The sequence below is a fragment of the Syngnathus leptorhynchus genome, chromosome 3, assembly GCF_054491065.1.
Source record: "Syngnathus leptorhynchus isolate UIUO chromosome 3, UIUO_Slep, whole genome shotgun sequence".
NCBI classification, from domain to species: domain Eukaryota; kingdom Metazoa; phylum Chordata; class Actinopteri; order Syngnathiformes; family Syngnathidae; genus Syngnathus; species Syngnathus leptorhynchus.
In genome coordinates, this window is record NC_141197.1 from 9,662,105 (window position 1) to 9,680,059 (window position 17,955).

Below are 17,955 nucleotides of genomic sequence, written 5' to 3' on the forward strand. Positions count from 1 at the left end.
TATTTGCTTTTCTATCAGGACATTTCATGCTCACCAAAAATGTTTCATTTGAAAATCTTGCTAGTCAACAAAAAAAGCTTTTCTGTCACCGAAATATGTTTCATTTGAAAAACTGCGTTATTTTATTGAATTGATTCATAATCTAATTATCCTTGTTATTTGTGTGTACATTCATGACACATTTCATTGTTTGGAATGTCACTGTGGCTCATCTGAAGTTCAAGAAAGAGTGCTTTTAAACACTTCCATTATTTCTTAGCTTCCTTGAACAATACAAGACTTGTGTACAGGATCGGCAGCATTTCTTCAAAATCAAGTATGTATGGGTTCCTCTTGTTTCACCTATGTGTGTTTGTTTTTAACGTGCATGTTTTTTTCTTTGAAGCATCATAGAGCATCATAAAATTGTATATTATGGCATTCAATATAAGGAACAGGAGTCATACAAAGGTCAGAGGGTGTGGGGATCTGCACCTGGAAAACAAAGTAACCTGAATGTTAACTCTGAAATATTAAGTAAGGCATTATCGTAGATCTTTTAATGTCAGACAGGCTATTAATACATTCTGAAAAGATCTGTAAGTCATAATTTGGTGTTAATAATTAAGCAACTATTCTCAAAATTGACCCGGAACATGTGTGCATAGAAAATGATTGTTGATAGATGATGTACGTACTGTCCAAATGCATGTGGCCTATACTGTAAATCAAACAATGAACATAATGCAGACTTTTGATCTCATTGAAGGCTGAATGCCTGTGTATGTCAATTTTGAGTGACACAAAATATAGGAAACTTTAGAATCACAGGTTGATGGAGCAGAGCACAATGACAGCATTGTCCTCCACTTGTCTGAAAGTCTGAGCCTGATGAAAGCGCTTTCATTTTCATAATTGTCCAATCTAGGCTCCATGTGCCCCCTTGTGACTTCAAAGTGGAAGTTCTGCATGAGAGCTGTGTGCTTTTATTAATAGTATTAAAAATCCTAAGCTTCAATGTTTTATTACACTGGCTTCCATACAATGAAAACATCAGAAAGACTGTTTAAAATTTACATCCAAATAATTTGAAATGTGTCCTAATAAGCCTTCCCCGATAGGTCAGTCTTTGTTCTCTTTGGCAACTATAGTATAAAGTTTGCTTATTTATTTATTTACTTATTTATTTATTTGTTTATTTATTCATTTATTTTAAATAATGGAGATGCTTATGGTTTTCAAGAAACACCCTTTACTGTATTCGTTTCACGTTGTCCAATCGCCTTCAGGCTTGGAGAAATAAGATATTCCCCAGCTTGAAACAAGCAAATTTTGCTTCAAGACAACCGTGTGGGCGAGAGTATTGATTTTTTTCCTTCAAAGTAACAAGAACTGTACTTTAAAAAAAGTGTATTTACATAATTTTAAGTGTGTTTAAAGTGTATGGGACAAGTGAAACTTGTTTTCTAAAACTTATTTTATGTCCCTGCAAAATATTGTCACCTACACCTAGACTTCACTACCTTATTAAACAGCTTAAACCGTTTTAATGCAAAAGTAATGCATATTACTAAAGTGCGTGCGTGCGTGCGTGGGTGCGTGCGTGCGTCCGTGGGTGCGTCCGTGCGTGCGTTGTAATTCCTTTGACTGTTGTAATCAACGGAAAGACCTTTTAAAAATATCTCATTATTTACTGCACAAAATATACATATATACATATGCATACATGTACAATGTTCGACTATGTATATTAGTAGGGTTTTATGTGTTCAAATCGTGTGAGAGGGGTTAAACTATGTCGTGCTTTTAATATGCTTCGATTACAGATGTACAAATGGGGATTGCGCTGTACTGAAAAATATCTCCAGCAGGTTGCAGTGCAGCTGGAAAAGGCGGCCCCGCCCACATTCGTCACCGAGGAAGAAGACAAACAAGGAATCAGCTGTCAAAAAAGTAGCCTGTGTGATAGAACGCATCGAAAGAGGTACAGCGTTTCCAGTCAAGTCGGCAAATAATCGAAAATGATTGCATGTATTCTCGACGGAATTAGAAAGTTCTATCGAACCCAGCCTCTGCGTGGTTAGGGGTCCGCGGCTAGTCGAGTCTTAAGTAGCTCACATTAGCTGCTATACCTTAACTGCGTTAGCTGGCAGTTTAGCTGGCCAAACAACGTAAACGCTATCTTGCTAACTTCGAAAGGTTAAAAGCCAAGTTGTTTGTGCGTTGTTTCACGCCGCTTGCATCACACCCTTTCTATCTCGCGTCACTCGCATGAAAGAACGGCCTAAACGTGGATTTTCACTTCATAAACATGCTGAAACGAAGACGTGCTAAGGTTAGCCTCCAAGTATTTGTTGCGTCAAGTCCTGCCACAACAAAATCGTCCTGTTAAACTAATATGTATGTAGTTAATTCGGTATTCAACCCTATGTCCATGTACTAGTACGATCTTTGTCATCACTAGGGAGATAATTTACTTCCTTCGCGGAACAACTGTCGAACCCTTCCAACTTCCGCTACTGTATAAATGTCTCCATATCAGGACAACTTTGGACGCTACGAGTGAAGAAGTAGATACTAACTAGAAATGTTTGTCACGACTAGTACTAGTAGTACACAGATGTTAACTAGTACTTAGTTTTGCCTTACTACTAACATGTAGTTGGCCTGCTAGTATTCCGATTTGTTTTTAATTGGGAGTACAAAGCGCATAGTTGCATATGGACATTAAGATGGATGTCAGAAATATCAAAGCCACTATCATGGATGGAATTTACCTCTTCTGTGTAGATTTGTTCAAGATATGAACGGTGATTTTCTGTTACCTCACGTATTGCCTTTTTTGGAGATCCCCAAGTTCTTTTCTGGTGCGTAAGTCTTTCAGCCAAGAATCCTATCACTTTCAACCTCAAATATGCCAGACAAAACAAATACTGTTTGCATGATTTAAAACTATCTATAAAAATGAATGACTGATTCATTGGTGGTGTAAATATTTCCAATAACCACTTTTGTAGTTTTTAGCTATAACACTGGCTAAAATATTTATACAAATACTTGGAAAGTACAGATACTTGGTTAAATTAGAGGCACTGATTCAACTTTTTACAGAGGAGTACTCTGTAAAACAACCACGGCCGAAACAAAGTTCTGTACAAAAACAACTTGGTAAAAAAAAAAAAAAAGAAATTAAACCAAAAAAAAATAATCATTCAAAAATCATTCATTCCTTTACAATAAAAGATCATTTTTAAAAATGAGTTTGTTACATTTGAAAGACTCCTGTGGGGCCTTCTCTGTAAGACCAAGCGGTTAAAATCCTTGTGTGTGCCACCTTGCAATGGTTCTCAGCTGGTGTGTCAGTATTTGGTCATATTCTCCAAAGCTGTTATTATGCTACCTTCACTATGGCTTTCAGGTCACAATTTACATGAACAAAACATAAGATATATATACAAAAGTTCAACAGTCATCAGAAAAACAAACTCAGAAACCTTAAAATTCTATTTGAAGTCCAGTACGTGTTTCCCTCCACTGGTCGATTTCAGCACTTTGTGTTAAAAGCATATTTTTAGTGTCTGTTATGTTGTTGTCAGGTATGATTAGAGTGTGTGAAGTGGACTGATTAGTCGTGAGGTCTGACTGAGCCCACCTGCCAAGATGCCTGCGGTGTCCACCGGTGCCAAGGACCTCTATTTGAGCACCTCTCTCGGTGACCTCAATAAAAGAACAGAGGTTAAGCCGGACAAGATAAGCACAAAAAGGTACGTGTTAATAGTCGATGTACAACTGATATGGCAAAACAGATGGACGCAATTCAAATCCAATTTTACTGTCATGCAGCTACGTTCAGAGTGCCTGCAAAATTTTCAAGGCAGCAGAAGAGAGTCGTCTGGACCGAGATGAGGAGAGAGCTTATGTGCTTTACATGAAGTATCTAACCGTCTATAAGATTGTCAAGGCCAGACCAGACTTCAAGCAACAGGCGGTATGGTGACCACCCATTGTTTGGAAACAAAATAAAGTACATATACGAGTTGTTCTTTACTCCATTGTGTGCAGGACTACCTGACCATGCTTGGACCAAACAACGTGAAGAAAGCCATTGAAGAAGCTGAAAAACTCGCCGAAAGCCTCAAACTCAGGTCAGACAATTTGACAGAATGTTGAGTGAAAATGTTTAGAAAGACAAAAATGGTAGCTTGTCATCTAAAGTGTGAATAATTGAAAAGGTATGAGGAAGTTGAAGTCAGAAAAAAACTGGAAGAGAAGGACAGACGAGAGGAGAAGAAAAAGGAGAAAGAAGTGGAGATGAAGAAAGATGACAGTCAAAGCTCTCCTAAATCCTCAGTAGCAGACAAGGACAGCAATAAGGTAACGGCCGTCATTTTCTGTGTGTGATACAAAAGTTTAGGAGAAACTTTTCTTTCCCAGAGCAATGCCAGGAAATAGTTGTAACAGTTGTAGTCTGGTTTTGAATACGGTTCAAGAAATCAATCTTCATACACTATGCAAATGTTATTGATTACATCCTAGATTTTAAGGTTGCATCTCAAAGTAATTGATTGGTCTCACTGGGAAAGGATCTGCTTAAACTTATAACACGCTTGTTTTCTTTTTAACTCTCAGGTTAAAGGAGAGGTGAATGATTTGAAGAATGCGTCTACTAAAAGTAAGCTGAGGACATGATACTTGACTAAAATGTTTTTCCATCTTACTGTCGTTCATTTCAAATGTCACGGCTTATCTTGTGGCTTGTGGTCCTTCTGGCTCGTCCGCATTCATAAGTTGTGCGTCATTTAAATAACTTGACCTGATTGCAGCTGCGACGGCGGCGGGTGGGATCACGGCGGAGAAACTTTTCCACATGATGAAGGACCAAATGATAACTATTATCGTCATGGATGCTCGAAGCCAGAGAGACTTTGACGAGTCTCACATTCAGGTCCCATCTCAGGCTTGCATCAGTGTGCCTGAGGAGGCCATCAGTCCAGGGTATGATACAAAAGGAGAATATGGGGATGAAGTCTGTAGCTTGATATTTATATATATATAGTTTGTGTGTGTGAATCATCGATCCTAGACTGTTTTGTTTTTTCAAGAATCACTGTGAATCAAATCGAGGAAAAGCTCCCTAATGAGTCCAAAGAGCAATGGAAACAGAGGGGATCCGTGGATTACTTAGTCCTGTTGGACTGGTTTAACTCTGTTACGGATTTGACAATAGGCATGACATTGCAGAACCTCAAAGATGCTCTATATAAGGTAATGTCAGACATTTTGGATGTGAAGGAAAATGTCTCTGTGTACGAATATATTCTTCAAATAATCTGGACACTCCACAGTGGGACAGTATGACCATCTTGCGCAGTGAGCCACTTGTGCTGGAGGGAGGCTATGAGAGCTGGCTGCTGTTTTACCCAATGTACTCAACCAATGCAAAAGTCCGTTCGCCTCGGCAGAACGTCAACAATGCCAATGCCTCCATGTCACAGTGTGAGTGTCATCGCTCGAACTACATTACTTGCAAAAAGTTCGCCTTATCGGTCTTTTGCTTAGGATTTCAGAATGAAGCCAAAATGCACTGTAACCTTTACAGATGAATTTAATTTGACCTTCTTCATTGCACCTCTTGACTGTTCTTTTTTTTGTTTTTGTTGGGGGCAACTTGATGTTTTGAAGCAAGGAACGTAATTCTGCCCCCCCCCCCCTCTCTCTCTCTCTCTCAACACAGTATACCATATAAAATATTCATTATGAAAGGAAGCTCAAGTTTTCATTGTGCGTTGTGTTGAATATTAAATGGAGAATATACTCACTGGCCGTAACATTAGTTACCCACATTAAGAGGGCATTTTAGATCGAGTAAATGTGTGTACCTGTATGTAATTTGATTTGAAGCTGTATTCATTTTCTCTTTTTCTACAGTAAACCTCAGTTACCCATCCCTCAAGGAAATAAAACCTCCAACCCCACCTCAGCCAGAACCTGAGATTAGACCTGAGCCTGTAGAACCCTCTGCTCCCCCACTCACAAATGGAGTTGCTCCCACTGACGACCGTCCGCCCACACCACTTGAGAGCACAGACAAATTGGTAGACTCTGTTGACGCTCTTTTCTCTAAGATGGACTTGAGTGAGAAAGGATCAGTGCTAGACACATCCAACCATCCTTCCACACCCAAGGCCCTCCCACGGGTATGACTGAACAATTGATGAACAAGTGTCTGGAAACTGCTATTGAACTTGGTTTTGCTTACATCACTCTCTCTCTTTTAACCAGTTTGACCGCGGCAAAAAGCCACCGGTCCGCTTCTCAGAAGAGCCTAAAGTGAGCCTGAACGGACCAGACAAAGAATCCGGCAAGAACACGCCCTCCGTCCCCGACCGCTCAGCCAAACCAGCCTTCGCCTTTTTGTCCGAAGAAGAACAAAGTCAGATACACTCGGAGGTGGTGGCGTCCATGGAGAAAGCCAGGCAAGAAAAGGAGAAACGCATTCAAGGACGTCTGCTTGAAGAGGACAGGCGGAAGAAGGAGCTGAAAGAGAGGCTTGCAAAGGAGCAAAGTGATAAGAAAAAGAAGGGCGACGACGACAAAGGACTTCAAGACAAAAAGAGACTAGAGAGACAGAAGGCGAAGGAAGAGGAAGACAAAGAGGACCATGGGCGCAAAGAGAAAAACAATAAGGGGAAAGAGCAGAACTCTGAAGCCCCGTCCAAAAGTTTGTCTCTGGACTCGCCTGGTCCGAGTCTAATCATCAGTGAGGTCAAGGTAGGTCGTTCACATCAGAGCTCATGCACTGTTCAGACACAAGCATTTGGGCACTCAAGACTATTGCCCCTGTAGGTAGTGAAATTGGTATGTGAAACTGTTGACTTGAAGTCGGACACTCAGATGTGTCATCTTGAGGAATTGAGATTGAGAGGCGAATAATTTGTATAGCCCAGGACTGTTCAATTGATAATGAAAAGCAATCTCATTGTGTTTCATAAGTCACATTTATAGTTTATCACAAATATTGATTTTTCTAAAACAAAAATTTAATACAGGCCAAGTGTATAGAAATTTAGGCTACAAGGTGGTCTTAGTGTTTTAAGAGTTCCAATGAGAATTACTCTTACCAAAGTTGAGTCTCTGTGTGTTTTGATTTCACAGAGGGAACCACTGACAAGAGCCAGAAGTGAGGAAATGGGAAGGAGTGTGCCTGGTCTGCCAGTTGGTTGGATGAAGGTACCTCACATTTGAAGATGTGACACAATTTAAGATGTGTATACATATACACACGCACACATGTATAGAATACCTGATTCCTAACGTTGTACTGTTTTCACTGCCCCCCTCTCGCCTAGTTCCTTGACACTGTGACTGGAACCTTTCGATACTACCATTCCCCAACCAACCGCGTCCACCTTTACCCGCCTGAGGTGACAGTTCCGACGGCAGTGGAGCCGAAACAGTCGCAACTAGCAGTGGCACCCTCCAACGCAAAGGAGGAGGAGGAGCGGGAACAGTCTACGTTAAAACGCTCCTACTCTTCCCCAGACATCAGCCAGGATGTAAGAGAAGAGGCCCAGAAGAAGAGCGCTGCCCCAGTGGCTCCTACTACCATACCCACCTTCAATAGAGAAACCAAGTGAGGCACATGGTTGTTACTAGTAGACCAGAACAAAAGTGAAAAGGGTGCATGTTTGGTTGTCAGGTTACATGGGGGGAAAAAAATAGAAAAGTCTGACATTTTTCCTAAAAGCTTTTTTTTTTTTTTTTCTTTCATCAGACCTCCCAGTGTTAAAGTCCATCCTAAAGTGGAGCTTACACGACCTTCAGCCGCCAAAATCCGCAGCCTGAATCCAACATTTGGAGGCCTGGGTGCAAGTTTGACCGGCCTTCGTAATCTCGGCAACACTTGCTATATGAATTCAATCTTGCAGTGTCTGTGCAACACACCTGCCATGGCAGAGTACTTCAACAATAATTTCTACCTGGATGATATCAACAGGTGTGGAGTTCAAGTGCACTCCGTCTTGCAACATTACATCTACAGAAACGCAGTTATTTAGGCCTTTCATGACATTTTCATTTTCAATATTTCTAAAATGAATTGACTAGTCCATGCTCTGGTAAATTAATGGTTAGCTAGTGCTCCATTCTTTTGTATTTGCATTGACAATGGACACCTCTTGTCCTCTGGCAGATACAACATTCTCGGCCATAAAGGGGAAGTGGCGGAGGAATTTGGCGTGATCGTGAAAGCCCTGGGGACCGGTCTGTACAAGTGCATCAGTCCACGAGACTTTAAGATCACCATTGGAAAGATCAATGATCAATTTGCTGGCTATGACCAGCAAGACTCCCAAGAGTTGCTCCTCTTTCTCATGGACGGCCTCCATGAGGACCTCAATAAGGTAATGTGCACACACAAAACCAACCAACCAAAGCAAGCATAGGGATTTTTTATTCAGCAAATATATTGCCATGCCATTTTTGAAAATATTACATGTATTTTTCCTTTTTTTTTTTTTTTCCCACTGGGTTTCATTTTGATGGCAAATTAGAGAGTAAGTAAATTGTATGTGTGTGAGTGAGTGAATGGGTGAGTGAGTGAGTGTGTCAATGTTTGCTCTCGCTGCAGCCAGCGACTGTGCTCTGTCTGCATCTGTCTGGTCTGATGCTCATCGGAACCTCTGTGCATGTAGACCCAAGACACACCTCATTGCTTGCATCAGCTGTTTTGTTAAGAAATGGAACTAAATAGTGTGCCTCAAGTGTATATTCATCATTCCCTTTTTTTTTTTTTTTTTTTTTTTTTTTTGCTTTCGATTTTTGGTTATTTTAATTTTAAATCCAGCATTTTAAATCTGTGTATTACGCAGTGCTGTTCCGTTGTTGACTTTGTTTTCTCACGTTGGTTATGTTTCTGTCCGGGTTGTCAGGCGGACAACAGGAAGCGCTACAAAGAGGAGGAAAACGACCACCTGGATGATCAAATGGCGGCAGACCAGGCTTGGAACAAACACAAGCTGCTGAACGAGTCCATCATCGTGGCGCTCTTCCAGGGCCAGTTCAAGTCCACCGTTCAGTGTCAGACTTGCCACCGTAAGTCTCGGACTTTTGAGACGTTCATGTACCTGTCACTGCCTCTGGCCTCCACCAGCAAGTGCTCACTTCAGGTTAGTAAACATTAAGAGTCGTTGATCTTTTTTTAAAAGATAATTCAAATTTACTAATCCTCAGGTTCAGATCGATGAATGTCATTAATCTTTTTTTAAGGAAAATTTGAACTTTTCTGGTGGGGCAACACCATTTTCAGTTCAACTCAAAAGTACTCACTCTTTCTGCCGTCTTGAAGTAGCTTGGTGCTCATTATTTACCAACATGAAGACGCCTATAAGAAAAAGTGTGCACTGAAAAGTGGAAAATCTCCTCTATTCCAGGATTGTCTGAGGTTGTTCTCCAAGGAGGAGCGACTGACGGATAACAACAAGGTTTTCTGCAGGCACTGCAAAGCTCACAGAGATTCCACCAAGAAACTGGAGATCTGGAAAGTCCCTCCAATTCTCTTGGTTCACCTGAAGCGGTGTGTAGTGACTCGTCCATCGCTTTGCTCCGAACTACTCCATGTTGACTTCCTTTTTCTTTGCATCCCTCGGCATTCTTACAGCTTCTCCTATGAGGGTAGATGGAAACAGAAGCTCCAGACCTCTGTAGATTTCTCACTAGACACTCTGGACCTAACCCAATATGTCATCGGACCGAAGCAGAACCTGAAGAGATACAACCTTTTTGGAGTGTCTGTGAGTAGATCTGTCCACACCAACAAAACCGTTTCAAATATGTTCCTTAATATAAAAAGTAGCTCCTTACTCTGTCAAACTTTATTTTAAAATGAAGAGAAATTGTGAAGAATAAAGCCGTTTGTGTGTCTGGAGGCAATACAACATACATACCTAGACACAAAGCACTTTGGAGTTTGGCACCTGTGAGCTACACGTTCCTAACCAACCGTGTAGAATTCATAATGCTTGGTTTGAGCTTATTTGTGATTTCTTTTTATTTTCCTAGAACCACTATGGAGGTTTGGACGGTGGCCATTACACTGCCTATTGTAAGAACGCCTCTAAGCAGCGTTGGTACAAGTTTGACGATCATGAGGTTTCTGAAATCTCCACCTCCTCCGTCAAATCGTCCGCTGCCTACATTTTGTTTTACTCTGCCCTGTGATGGAGCTGCTGGACCTGAAGAACACCGTATAGAAGGTTGTCCGTTTCTCTCTCCCCCCATCCCCCCTCTTCTTCTACAACGTGGCAGTTGCAGACGTGTCCATCTTTGAGCTGATAGCTGAAGGATGTGGCTCAAGAACAGTGCAGTGCAGCACAGCATTGCTTCAGCCACTAGAGGACCCTAGAGCTGTGAAAACATGCCAGCTACTCCTAATTCTGATCATCGATTCGAGAGACTATGAAAGATGCCAGTTGGACTTGTGTCATTGTAGGGCAGGTGGCTGCTTCGATACTCTTGATGCGGTTCACGTGAATGAATGGCTGGATCGCTCACATGCGTCAACAGCAGGTTCACATTTACATAGCTTGTACTTATTTAACAAAGCGGATGTTGCACTTTTCTAAATGTAAATATTCGACAACATGTTAAGATGTTGTCTGACCAATTTTTGTTGTTGGAGCTCCCACCCACGGTCGTTGCATTAGGGTTTCAAGTTGCCACTTTCTTGTATTTAATGTGACCGTAACAGGGGACCTATCATGCTCACCTCATCCCGCTCAAATGTTGTACCAAATCTCATTTTAGGCTTTTGCAATGTGTGTCAGAAAAGTTCAAGGACTGGAATCAAACACTTCAAAAACAAACAACAATAGCTACAATGATAATCATAAGAAAAAAAGAAATAGCGCCCAACCATTTTTTGGGCCGACCCATCATAGCCCTTCAAACATCAGCTGATGTTTATTTTGACATTTATCTAAATGGCAGCACTAGTTTACACGTCCGCTTTACAATGCAGAGGTAGTGGGTTCAAAATCTGTGGAGTTTGTATGTCCTCCCCCACATTCCAAAAACCTGCATGGTTAGTAAACTCTCCGTAGGTGTGATTGTGAGTGCGAATGCTTGTTTGTCGAGGTGTGCCCTGCGATTTGCCGGCAACCTGTTCAGGGCGTACCACGCCAGTCAGCTGGGACAGCACACCCGCATGCTGCGATAAGTTCAGATGTACTCTAACCATTTGGAGCTGTTGTACACAAGTAGCACGACTTGGAAATTCAGACTTATCGGCCACCGATTGAGTTTGATCAGTAATTGCGTCAAATGCATTTGTGAGGTGGGGCAAACAGCGGAATGAACCACGCCCACGCGTCTCATGGGAGTCGTGGGAAGCAAGGCCCAAAAAAATTTTACCTATTACTATTTTTAATTACGATTACCTTTGCAACTCTATTTTTCCAAATCGAAAGTGAAATAATGTGGTTGCCCAAAAGTATGTTTGGCGCAAACAAAATTGGTCATCAAAAGAACACCGCACCCTAGATAAGGTGTCCGCCCGCCACACCGTTTTCAATTTGCAGCAATTCGTCTTCAGCTGGAACTTAAACGAAGTGGACGGAATTAGAAACATTTCTAAATAGCTCATCAACCACCACCGTCTACAAAGACATCCTGCAACATTAGGTGAAAGTTGAGGCAGGACAAATGGTGGCTGCTCACAATCCTCAGGAGCCTCTGACAGTTCCTTGCCAAGACCACCGTGCTTTTCTACTCAATGTTTTTGTTGTTGTTTGGTTTTGATTACTTTTGTGGAGCTCTTTATTGAAACGTAGGAGAAATGATGGAGCTCACTGACGCGCGGTTTCAAATACATCTACAGTACAATATTGTGACGCCAGTCCTGGAATCTTTCTGACACAACTCCTTGAGCTTAAATTTTTTTTTCCCCCCAGCAATGAACTGTTGGGTATATTTAATGTTCCAGTCCAAATAAATAAGGATATTTTCTCAACTGTGAATCATGCAAACGTGAACGGGTAGTTTCCCAGAATAGTTGATGATTTGCATAATAGGTCCTCTTTAATGCCATGGGAATATGACTGAGTAATGACACTTATTAAAGGATAGGTGGGAACTGTGATGGTTGCTTGTTCATGTTAATCATGTTGAATTGTATGCAATCCGCAAGGATGCGGAACGGCATAGCTTATCCATTAATCCTCAATGCCAAATGCTTTAAATTGCCAGACATCTCTTCTGTCAAGCCCTATAACATTATACAATATAACAAGTCTGCATTTAGAAGAAACATTAAAGGTATTTTTGTCCCTGGGTGATTTTTTTTTTTAAAAGGTCGACTTTTTGTAGGTCGTTAACGTGCGTGTATCTTTTTAATTGAATTCTTTCATAAATCCAGATTTGATTTGACTTAAGATGAGAATTTATGTTACGCCTTCACTCGCTCAACACTAACTGTTCCAATCTGGGGACAAGAGCAAGCACACAGTACAAATAAATGGACCAGAAAGCAGAAATGTGCAAGGATTTCACTCACTTGAGCATTAGATTTATCAAACTTTTCTTTTCTTGTACATGTTGGACTTTATTTCTCAATGCTTTCAAATGTTTCAGTATAACAAATATAACCTCCCAACGGCTCGTGACTATTAAAATTGCTTTGAATGTGTGCGTGTGGTGTTGCTTGAGGAATGCAGTCATGTTTTCTGTCATTTTTTTTTTTGACCTTTGGTTACAGGCCAACAATCTTTGGTTTTCGAAATGGCTCGCGGCTGTAAAGCAGGACGTAGGCGTCTGGGGATTGTACGTGACTGTCGTGTAGCTCCCGGACGGCAGAGTCATCGAAGCGGTGCCACGTTTGGGTCAGGGTGTTGTGGCACATAGCGGTGTAGTGACCCATTTTCAGGTGACCTGCGTGGTTCTAAAGATGGAAAGGTTTCTCCATTCAACGACTTGAAAATGATGTTTGTGGGATATCACGACATGAAAATCATCACTGATAAAACGGCCACTCAGTTTTTATATTGTAGTCAGTGCAACCGTGTCGAATTTGCTATCCCCTCAAAAGAACTCATTACACAGCAATTAATGTTTAAACTGCTGGCAACATAAGTGACAGCCCTAAGAGAAAATGTCCAAAGTGGCAGTTTAAATCGATTCATTGATTAAGCTTATTATTTTGAACATGCGGTACCAGAAACCATTCCATAAATATCTAGAATGTAAATATCACATCTGAAACATTGCAGTCTTAGTCTGGACAGAATCAGGAAAACGTTAAATCTCTACGGTTTGCTGAGATCATTTATCCGTCAAAAACTCCAACCTTTAATTAGGTCGAATTTCTACAGATATTATACAAAAATATCACTTGTAAATATTTTCCAGCACACTCAAAAGGCTTTTGCAAATACTCCAACTACAATCAACCATGCCAATTAAACAAGTTGTACTCACCACGACCGCATAGAGACGATATGAAGAACAGGAAGTCTTCTGTGCCGAGCTGGACACAAACAAGCTTAGATCAAGCTCAGTGGAGAAGATAACGTTAGTCCTCAGTTTGACCTGGTTCTTTCCTTTACAACCAAACCTGGAGAACACATCCAGCATTTATAATTTCTCTACAATCTAATAAAACCCAAACAAATGGGATTTTGGAAAATGTGGCGGAACCAAGCTTTGAAAAACGACAATGCTTGTATCCAGCACTAAAAGGATCTCTTCCTATCTACCGTTTAAGGTGCAGCACGAGGATTTCGGGAGCTTTGTCTAGATAAGTAAGGAGAGCAGTTTCTTCCCTTAGCTCACAGGCTGAGCACAGAATCTTCTCTCCTCCTGTCAAGAGACTCTGCTTAAAGAACAGAGACAAACAATCCTGCACAAAACGGACACATTGAAGAAACGGGAGGTCACAGAAATCACGTTATCCTTACTGGGACTTCAATTGGGACCAAAATCCCTCCAAAATGTACCTGAATGGAGCACTTGCTGATATGTGTAGGGATAGGTAAAGAGAGCACAGTGAACATCTGCCTGTTGAGGGTCTGTCGGTGGCACCCCATGCAGACCGTCACGTAGCTGAGCGTGCCTTCAAACAACTTGGAAACGATAGTAGACTCTCCCACTCCGGTGGAACAATTTCTCTCCTGGTCTCGTATCAGCTGCTTTGAGAAGCGCATCTTGTGCCTCTCAACCTGTAAAGCAAAAAAATAATAATAACCATACTATTCATTTTTCATTCACGCATCAATCCAGGTACCTTCTTTAGGTCATCATGGAGTGCATTGAAGAGGAGGAGAAGCAGTTCCTGAGCGTCCTGCTGAGAGTGGTTGTTGAACTGTGGCAGGATGGAACACAACAAATTCCTGGCCTCCACAGGGGCACAGCTGGAATTCCTCCCGAGCCACATCTGCTCCAGGAGGCGGACAAACATCTGGGCTACCTGACACTTGGCCCTGAAAGAGCATCAATTGGTGCAAAAAGAAAGCCAATCACTCGATGAATTGGGAATGATAGCTGTATCGAAATGCTTCATACCGTGCCAACTCTTTGCGTGTGTCCTGATGAAGGAGATGCTCCACCAGGGGTACCGTGGAACAAACACACTGCAACACCACGTTCAAGTAGCAGGAGTTTCCAGAGTTGTCTAAACCACACACGCCGGGACGGTCCCATTCCTGGAATCGCTTTTCTATCACATGATCACTGCTGGTTGTGTTTCTTCTGCAGGTGAAAGTAGGTGAATTTACTATCAGAAATTGTGCAGGTTCTCGGAGAAACAGACGCGTTGGACATGGGATTGGTGGACCAACCTTTGCTTCAGGACATTTGTCAGACTTTGCATCTCTTGGTATGATGTGCTGTTTAGCTGAGGCAGTACGGGCACTCCGCCATTGTTATCCAAAGCCAGCTGAGATGCCAAAGTTCTGGTGAACTGGGTCAACTGGACTTGCCTGCCTGAGCTTTGCAAGGTGTGAAGCACAAACGTGTTGATGTAGATGGTGTGCAGCGTCACCCAGAGACCAGGGAGTAACACGTCCGCCTGCGATCCTCTGGTGTCCGACGTTGGAAAGAGAAGAGCTGGTCCGGTCCAGCCTTTGAGATGCGCTGCTAGGAGAGATCGCCCGTAGAACTGAGATGTGCTTTCCTCTGGTGAAAATGGTTCCGTCGTCGCCATCCGAATCCCTGAATCCCAAAAAACGTCGATGAGCTTGCCCTCCATCCGGGCACTGGTGTCCAACCACACCAGGGGACGTTGGCTACAGAAAGGCCTGATCAGATGTTCTACCACCTGCACAACGACAGGCTTTCTCTCTCGTCTCCGAAGCTGCTCTGGGATGTACAGGTTCATGTTGCAAATGAATCCCGAGCTTCTATCGTAGAGGATGGCAAGATGAAGCGAGCAGGGAGTCTGTTGGTCCCAAAGGTTGTATTTCTTCACAGCCAGGTTCTCACTAGGCGTGTATAAGCCTTGATAGCGCTTGGTCACGTGGCCGCAGAAGCTAGACAAGGCTTCCAGCTTGTCTTCATCCTCCAGTCGGCTCAGATGAAAGAGGCAGCTTTGGAAGCAATTTCTCTTCAGGACCCCCTTCCATCCTTCTAAGCCCAGACTTACCTCACGCTCTCCTACAGAGAGACCGTCTTGCAGAACCATGGAAATGCAAGTTAACATCTCGATATAATCCTCCTCGGAGAAAAAGCCGCCTTGTTCTTTTCTCGGAGCGTGCGAAGGTCGAGGAGGTCCACATCTCTTCACGGAGCCTCTCCTAATCAACTTTCGCAGGGCGCCTCGATCCAGCACCTCCAGAAGGAGCTCCCGGGCCGTGTAGTACACCTGGTAAGCCGGCCCCGTTGTCTGAGTCCCGCTAAAGGGCTTGACTTTCTTGGACTTGAAGATGTTAGGCAGACACAGGGTTTCTCTGTGTGAGTCTCTGGACACATCCTCCACTAGATGGCAATCCTCTGGCATCCAGTCACACTCCTTCACTGACAACGCTTTGGCCTTCATTGTCTTGGTGTGCAGGTCATGATTGTGATGTGCTGTGGGTGGCTTTGTTTGGCTCCTCCTATATAGGATGATTGCCAAATGATCCATACATGTCCACTGACACACCGGAGAATGTGTCGTGGAGGGTGATCTCCTGGGACCCTTGTGTCCTGGCAACCTGTGAACATAACAACCTGTACGCAGGGGAGCTCCCATGGCACCATTTGGCCACCATGGCTGACTCCCTGGGTTTGTGTTCGCTTTTAGAAAGACATTTTAAAGTCACACTACTTTCCATATTTATTTGGAGTGTAATGAAAAATCAACAGTCAGGTCAATGAATGTCTCGTTTTTCTGAAGGCGTTTGTGGTCCAGTGGCAAAAAAAAAATCAATCATTTCCACGGTTAATGTGACTCATAAGTTGTAAAACTCAAATAGAGCTACAAACCTTGATAGTTTTGCATAAGTGTACACACCCTCTTATCGTTACAGAATATACACATGTGGCAAACATACAATCAATTGCCAGAACATTTGGCATGGCATCATATCTATGAAATAAAAAATGTTCAACTTCTATGAACCCTTCTGCTTCTCTACGGAGTTTTCCATCTGGTGGCACAGGTTGGACTAGTTTCAGGGTTGGACAGCCAAAACCAGGCTTCTCTGCTTGTTTTTTTTTTTTTTTTTCTGTTGACGGTTTAGAAAGGTCTTTAAGTATTCATTAGATGTGTGCCAGGCCTGTTTGGTTGTGATCATTCTCTCGCATAAATTAAGGTCATTAAAGGTTAAACAATGAGGTATCCTCGTGCGACAATACACCCTTGATCTTACCGCAATGATTTTGCATACTTTCATTCATTTAACTAACACAAGCCAGAGTACACTTTTGTCAGCTTGCTTGTAGGAGAACCAATCTGTTTTTAAATAGCTCAATATCATTTGGACATCCTCATCAGTTGTCATTCAAATGTATAAAAAAAAATCTAAGGATAGATTTGCACATTTGCACACAGTACAATGATGACTTGATCCAAATGTTGACTTCCTTCTTTTTTTTTCGCATCTTAATTTGGCTGTCCATGCGTCATTGCAGCGTCTATTGGTGTTTGCTGTCGTCTCGTGACTACATACGGACCAATTTCCGCCATCTCTCAGGGCCAACAGTCAGCAGCGGTTTTTCTTCCCTTCCCGTTGTCGCAAAGTCTAAAGCAGGACCATTGTTTTGTCATGAATATGGACCAGTGGGGCAGTGGCCTGGGTCGCCTGCCCAGTTGGATTCAAATGTGCTCTTCCTTTCTGGCCTCTTTAAAAGTAGCCTCCATTCTTTTTTTTGGCTGCTGGTTCAAAGAAAATAGCACCATTATTAGTAAGCCAGTTGAGATGAATGCCACTTGGGTGTATTTACTTTGAACATTTGAAGGAACAAATGAGGTCGTTGACACCTCGGTGTGATCCGAATGGCTGGCCAAATTCTGCCATGTCACGTTAACGCTGTGATGATGTAGAAGGAACAAAATGGCATCACTTAACACCAGAATGTTCAGTTTGTACCAGCATGAATTCACATCTGTTTCCCTTTTACTCACTGCAAATATGATTCGTTGCTTTTCAGAGTCACAAAGCCCGGTGGAGATAAAGGTCAAAACAGGAAGAAGGATTATTGAGGTGGAAATGTATGAAGGCTGTTTCGAAAAGGCGCCACGCTGTTTGAGCACGAGAATAACTGATAAGTCTGGTTTTTACTGCTTCGTTTTTAGAACGACTCGCTGCATGCGGCTCATTGGATTTTTTCCCCAAAATATATTTGACTTTGTAGCCTATGTTTAAGTGGGTTGCAGAAAACGCAGCAAAAAGGAATTGAAGAAATGAAATATAAAAGGTTTCTGGTTCATGAATGAGCGAAATGAATCCATTCATATTACAATAAATGTTTACAACACTGTCAACATAAAAAGCCAACTACCAGGTC

General features: G+C 42.3%; 2 protein-coding genes across 4 annotated transcripts; one reads left to right on the plus strand and one right to left on the minus strand.

The window, feature by feature from the left end:
• Positions 1 to 1,662: 1,662 nt before the first annotated feature.
• On the plus strand, positions 1,663 to 12,663 carry usp8 (ubiquitin specific peptidase 8). 3 transcript variants are annotated; one of them, XM_085907626.1, is made up of 19 exons: positions 1,663 to 1,963; positions 3,576 to 3,743; positions 3,823 to 3,967; positions 4,042 to 4,124; positions 4,212 to 4,353; positions 4,609 to 4,651; positions 4,803 to 4,974; positions 5,082 to 5,244; positions 5,325 to 5,475; positions 5,908 to 6,176; positions 6,262 to 6,750; positions 7,135 to 7,209; positions 7,329 to 7,612; positions 7,754 to 7,975; positions 8,171 to 8,381; positions 8,910 to 9,146; positions 9,411 to 9,553; positions 9,638 to 9,770; positions 10,039 to 12,663. In XM_085907626.1, the coding sequence occupies exons 2-19, from the start codon at positions 3,640 to 3,642 to the stop codon at positions 10,195 to 10,197; spliced, it is 3,225 nt and encodes a 1,074-aa protein (XP_085763752.1). In that variant the 5' UTR covers positions 1,663 to 1,963; positions 3,576 to 3,639; the 3' UTR covers positions 10,198 to 12,663. The 3 variants fall into 3 exon arrangements, with proteins under 3 accessions (XP_085763752.1, XP_085763754.1, XP_085763753.1); XM_085907628.1 differs by lacking the exon at positions 1,663 to 1,963 and adding an exon at positions 1,984 to 2,314; XM_085907627.1 differs by lacking the exon at positions 1,663 to 1,963 and adding an exon at positions 2,321 to 2,846.
• LOC147059169 (uncharacterized) lies at positions 12,450 to 16,170 on the minus strand. The gene is given in 8 exon segments (XM_085907630.1): positions 12,450 to 12,913; positions 13,450 to 13,585; positions 13,728 to 13,870; positions 13,968 to 14,189; positions 14,255 to 14,450; positions 14,533 to 14,718; positions 14,808 to 16,116; positions 16,119 to 16,170. Coding segments are annotated over 8 exon segments (2,433 nt in total). The 3' UTR covers positions 12,450 to 12,724.
• Between the last annotated feature and the right edge of the window lie 1,785 nt (positions 16,171 to 17,955).

Excerpts from the sequence above, each read along its gene's own strand:
- usp8 (XM_085907626.1), top strand. The coding sequence starts at position 3,640 with ATGCCTGCGGTGTCCACCGGTGCCAAGGACCTCTATTTGAGCACCTCT. Across the intron at positions 5,476-5,907 it reads CAATGCCTCCATGTCACAGT|TAAACCTCAGTTACCCATCC; the intron begins GTGAGTGTCATC and ends CTTTTTCTACAG. Across the intron at positions 6,751-7,134 it reads TAATCATCAGTGAGGTCAAG|AGGGAACCACTGACAAGAGC; the intron begins GTAGGTCGTTCA and ends TTGATTTCACAG.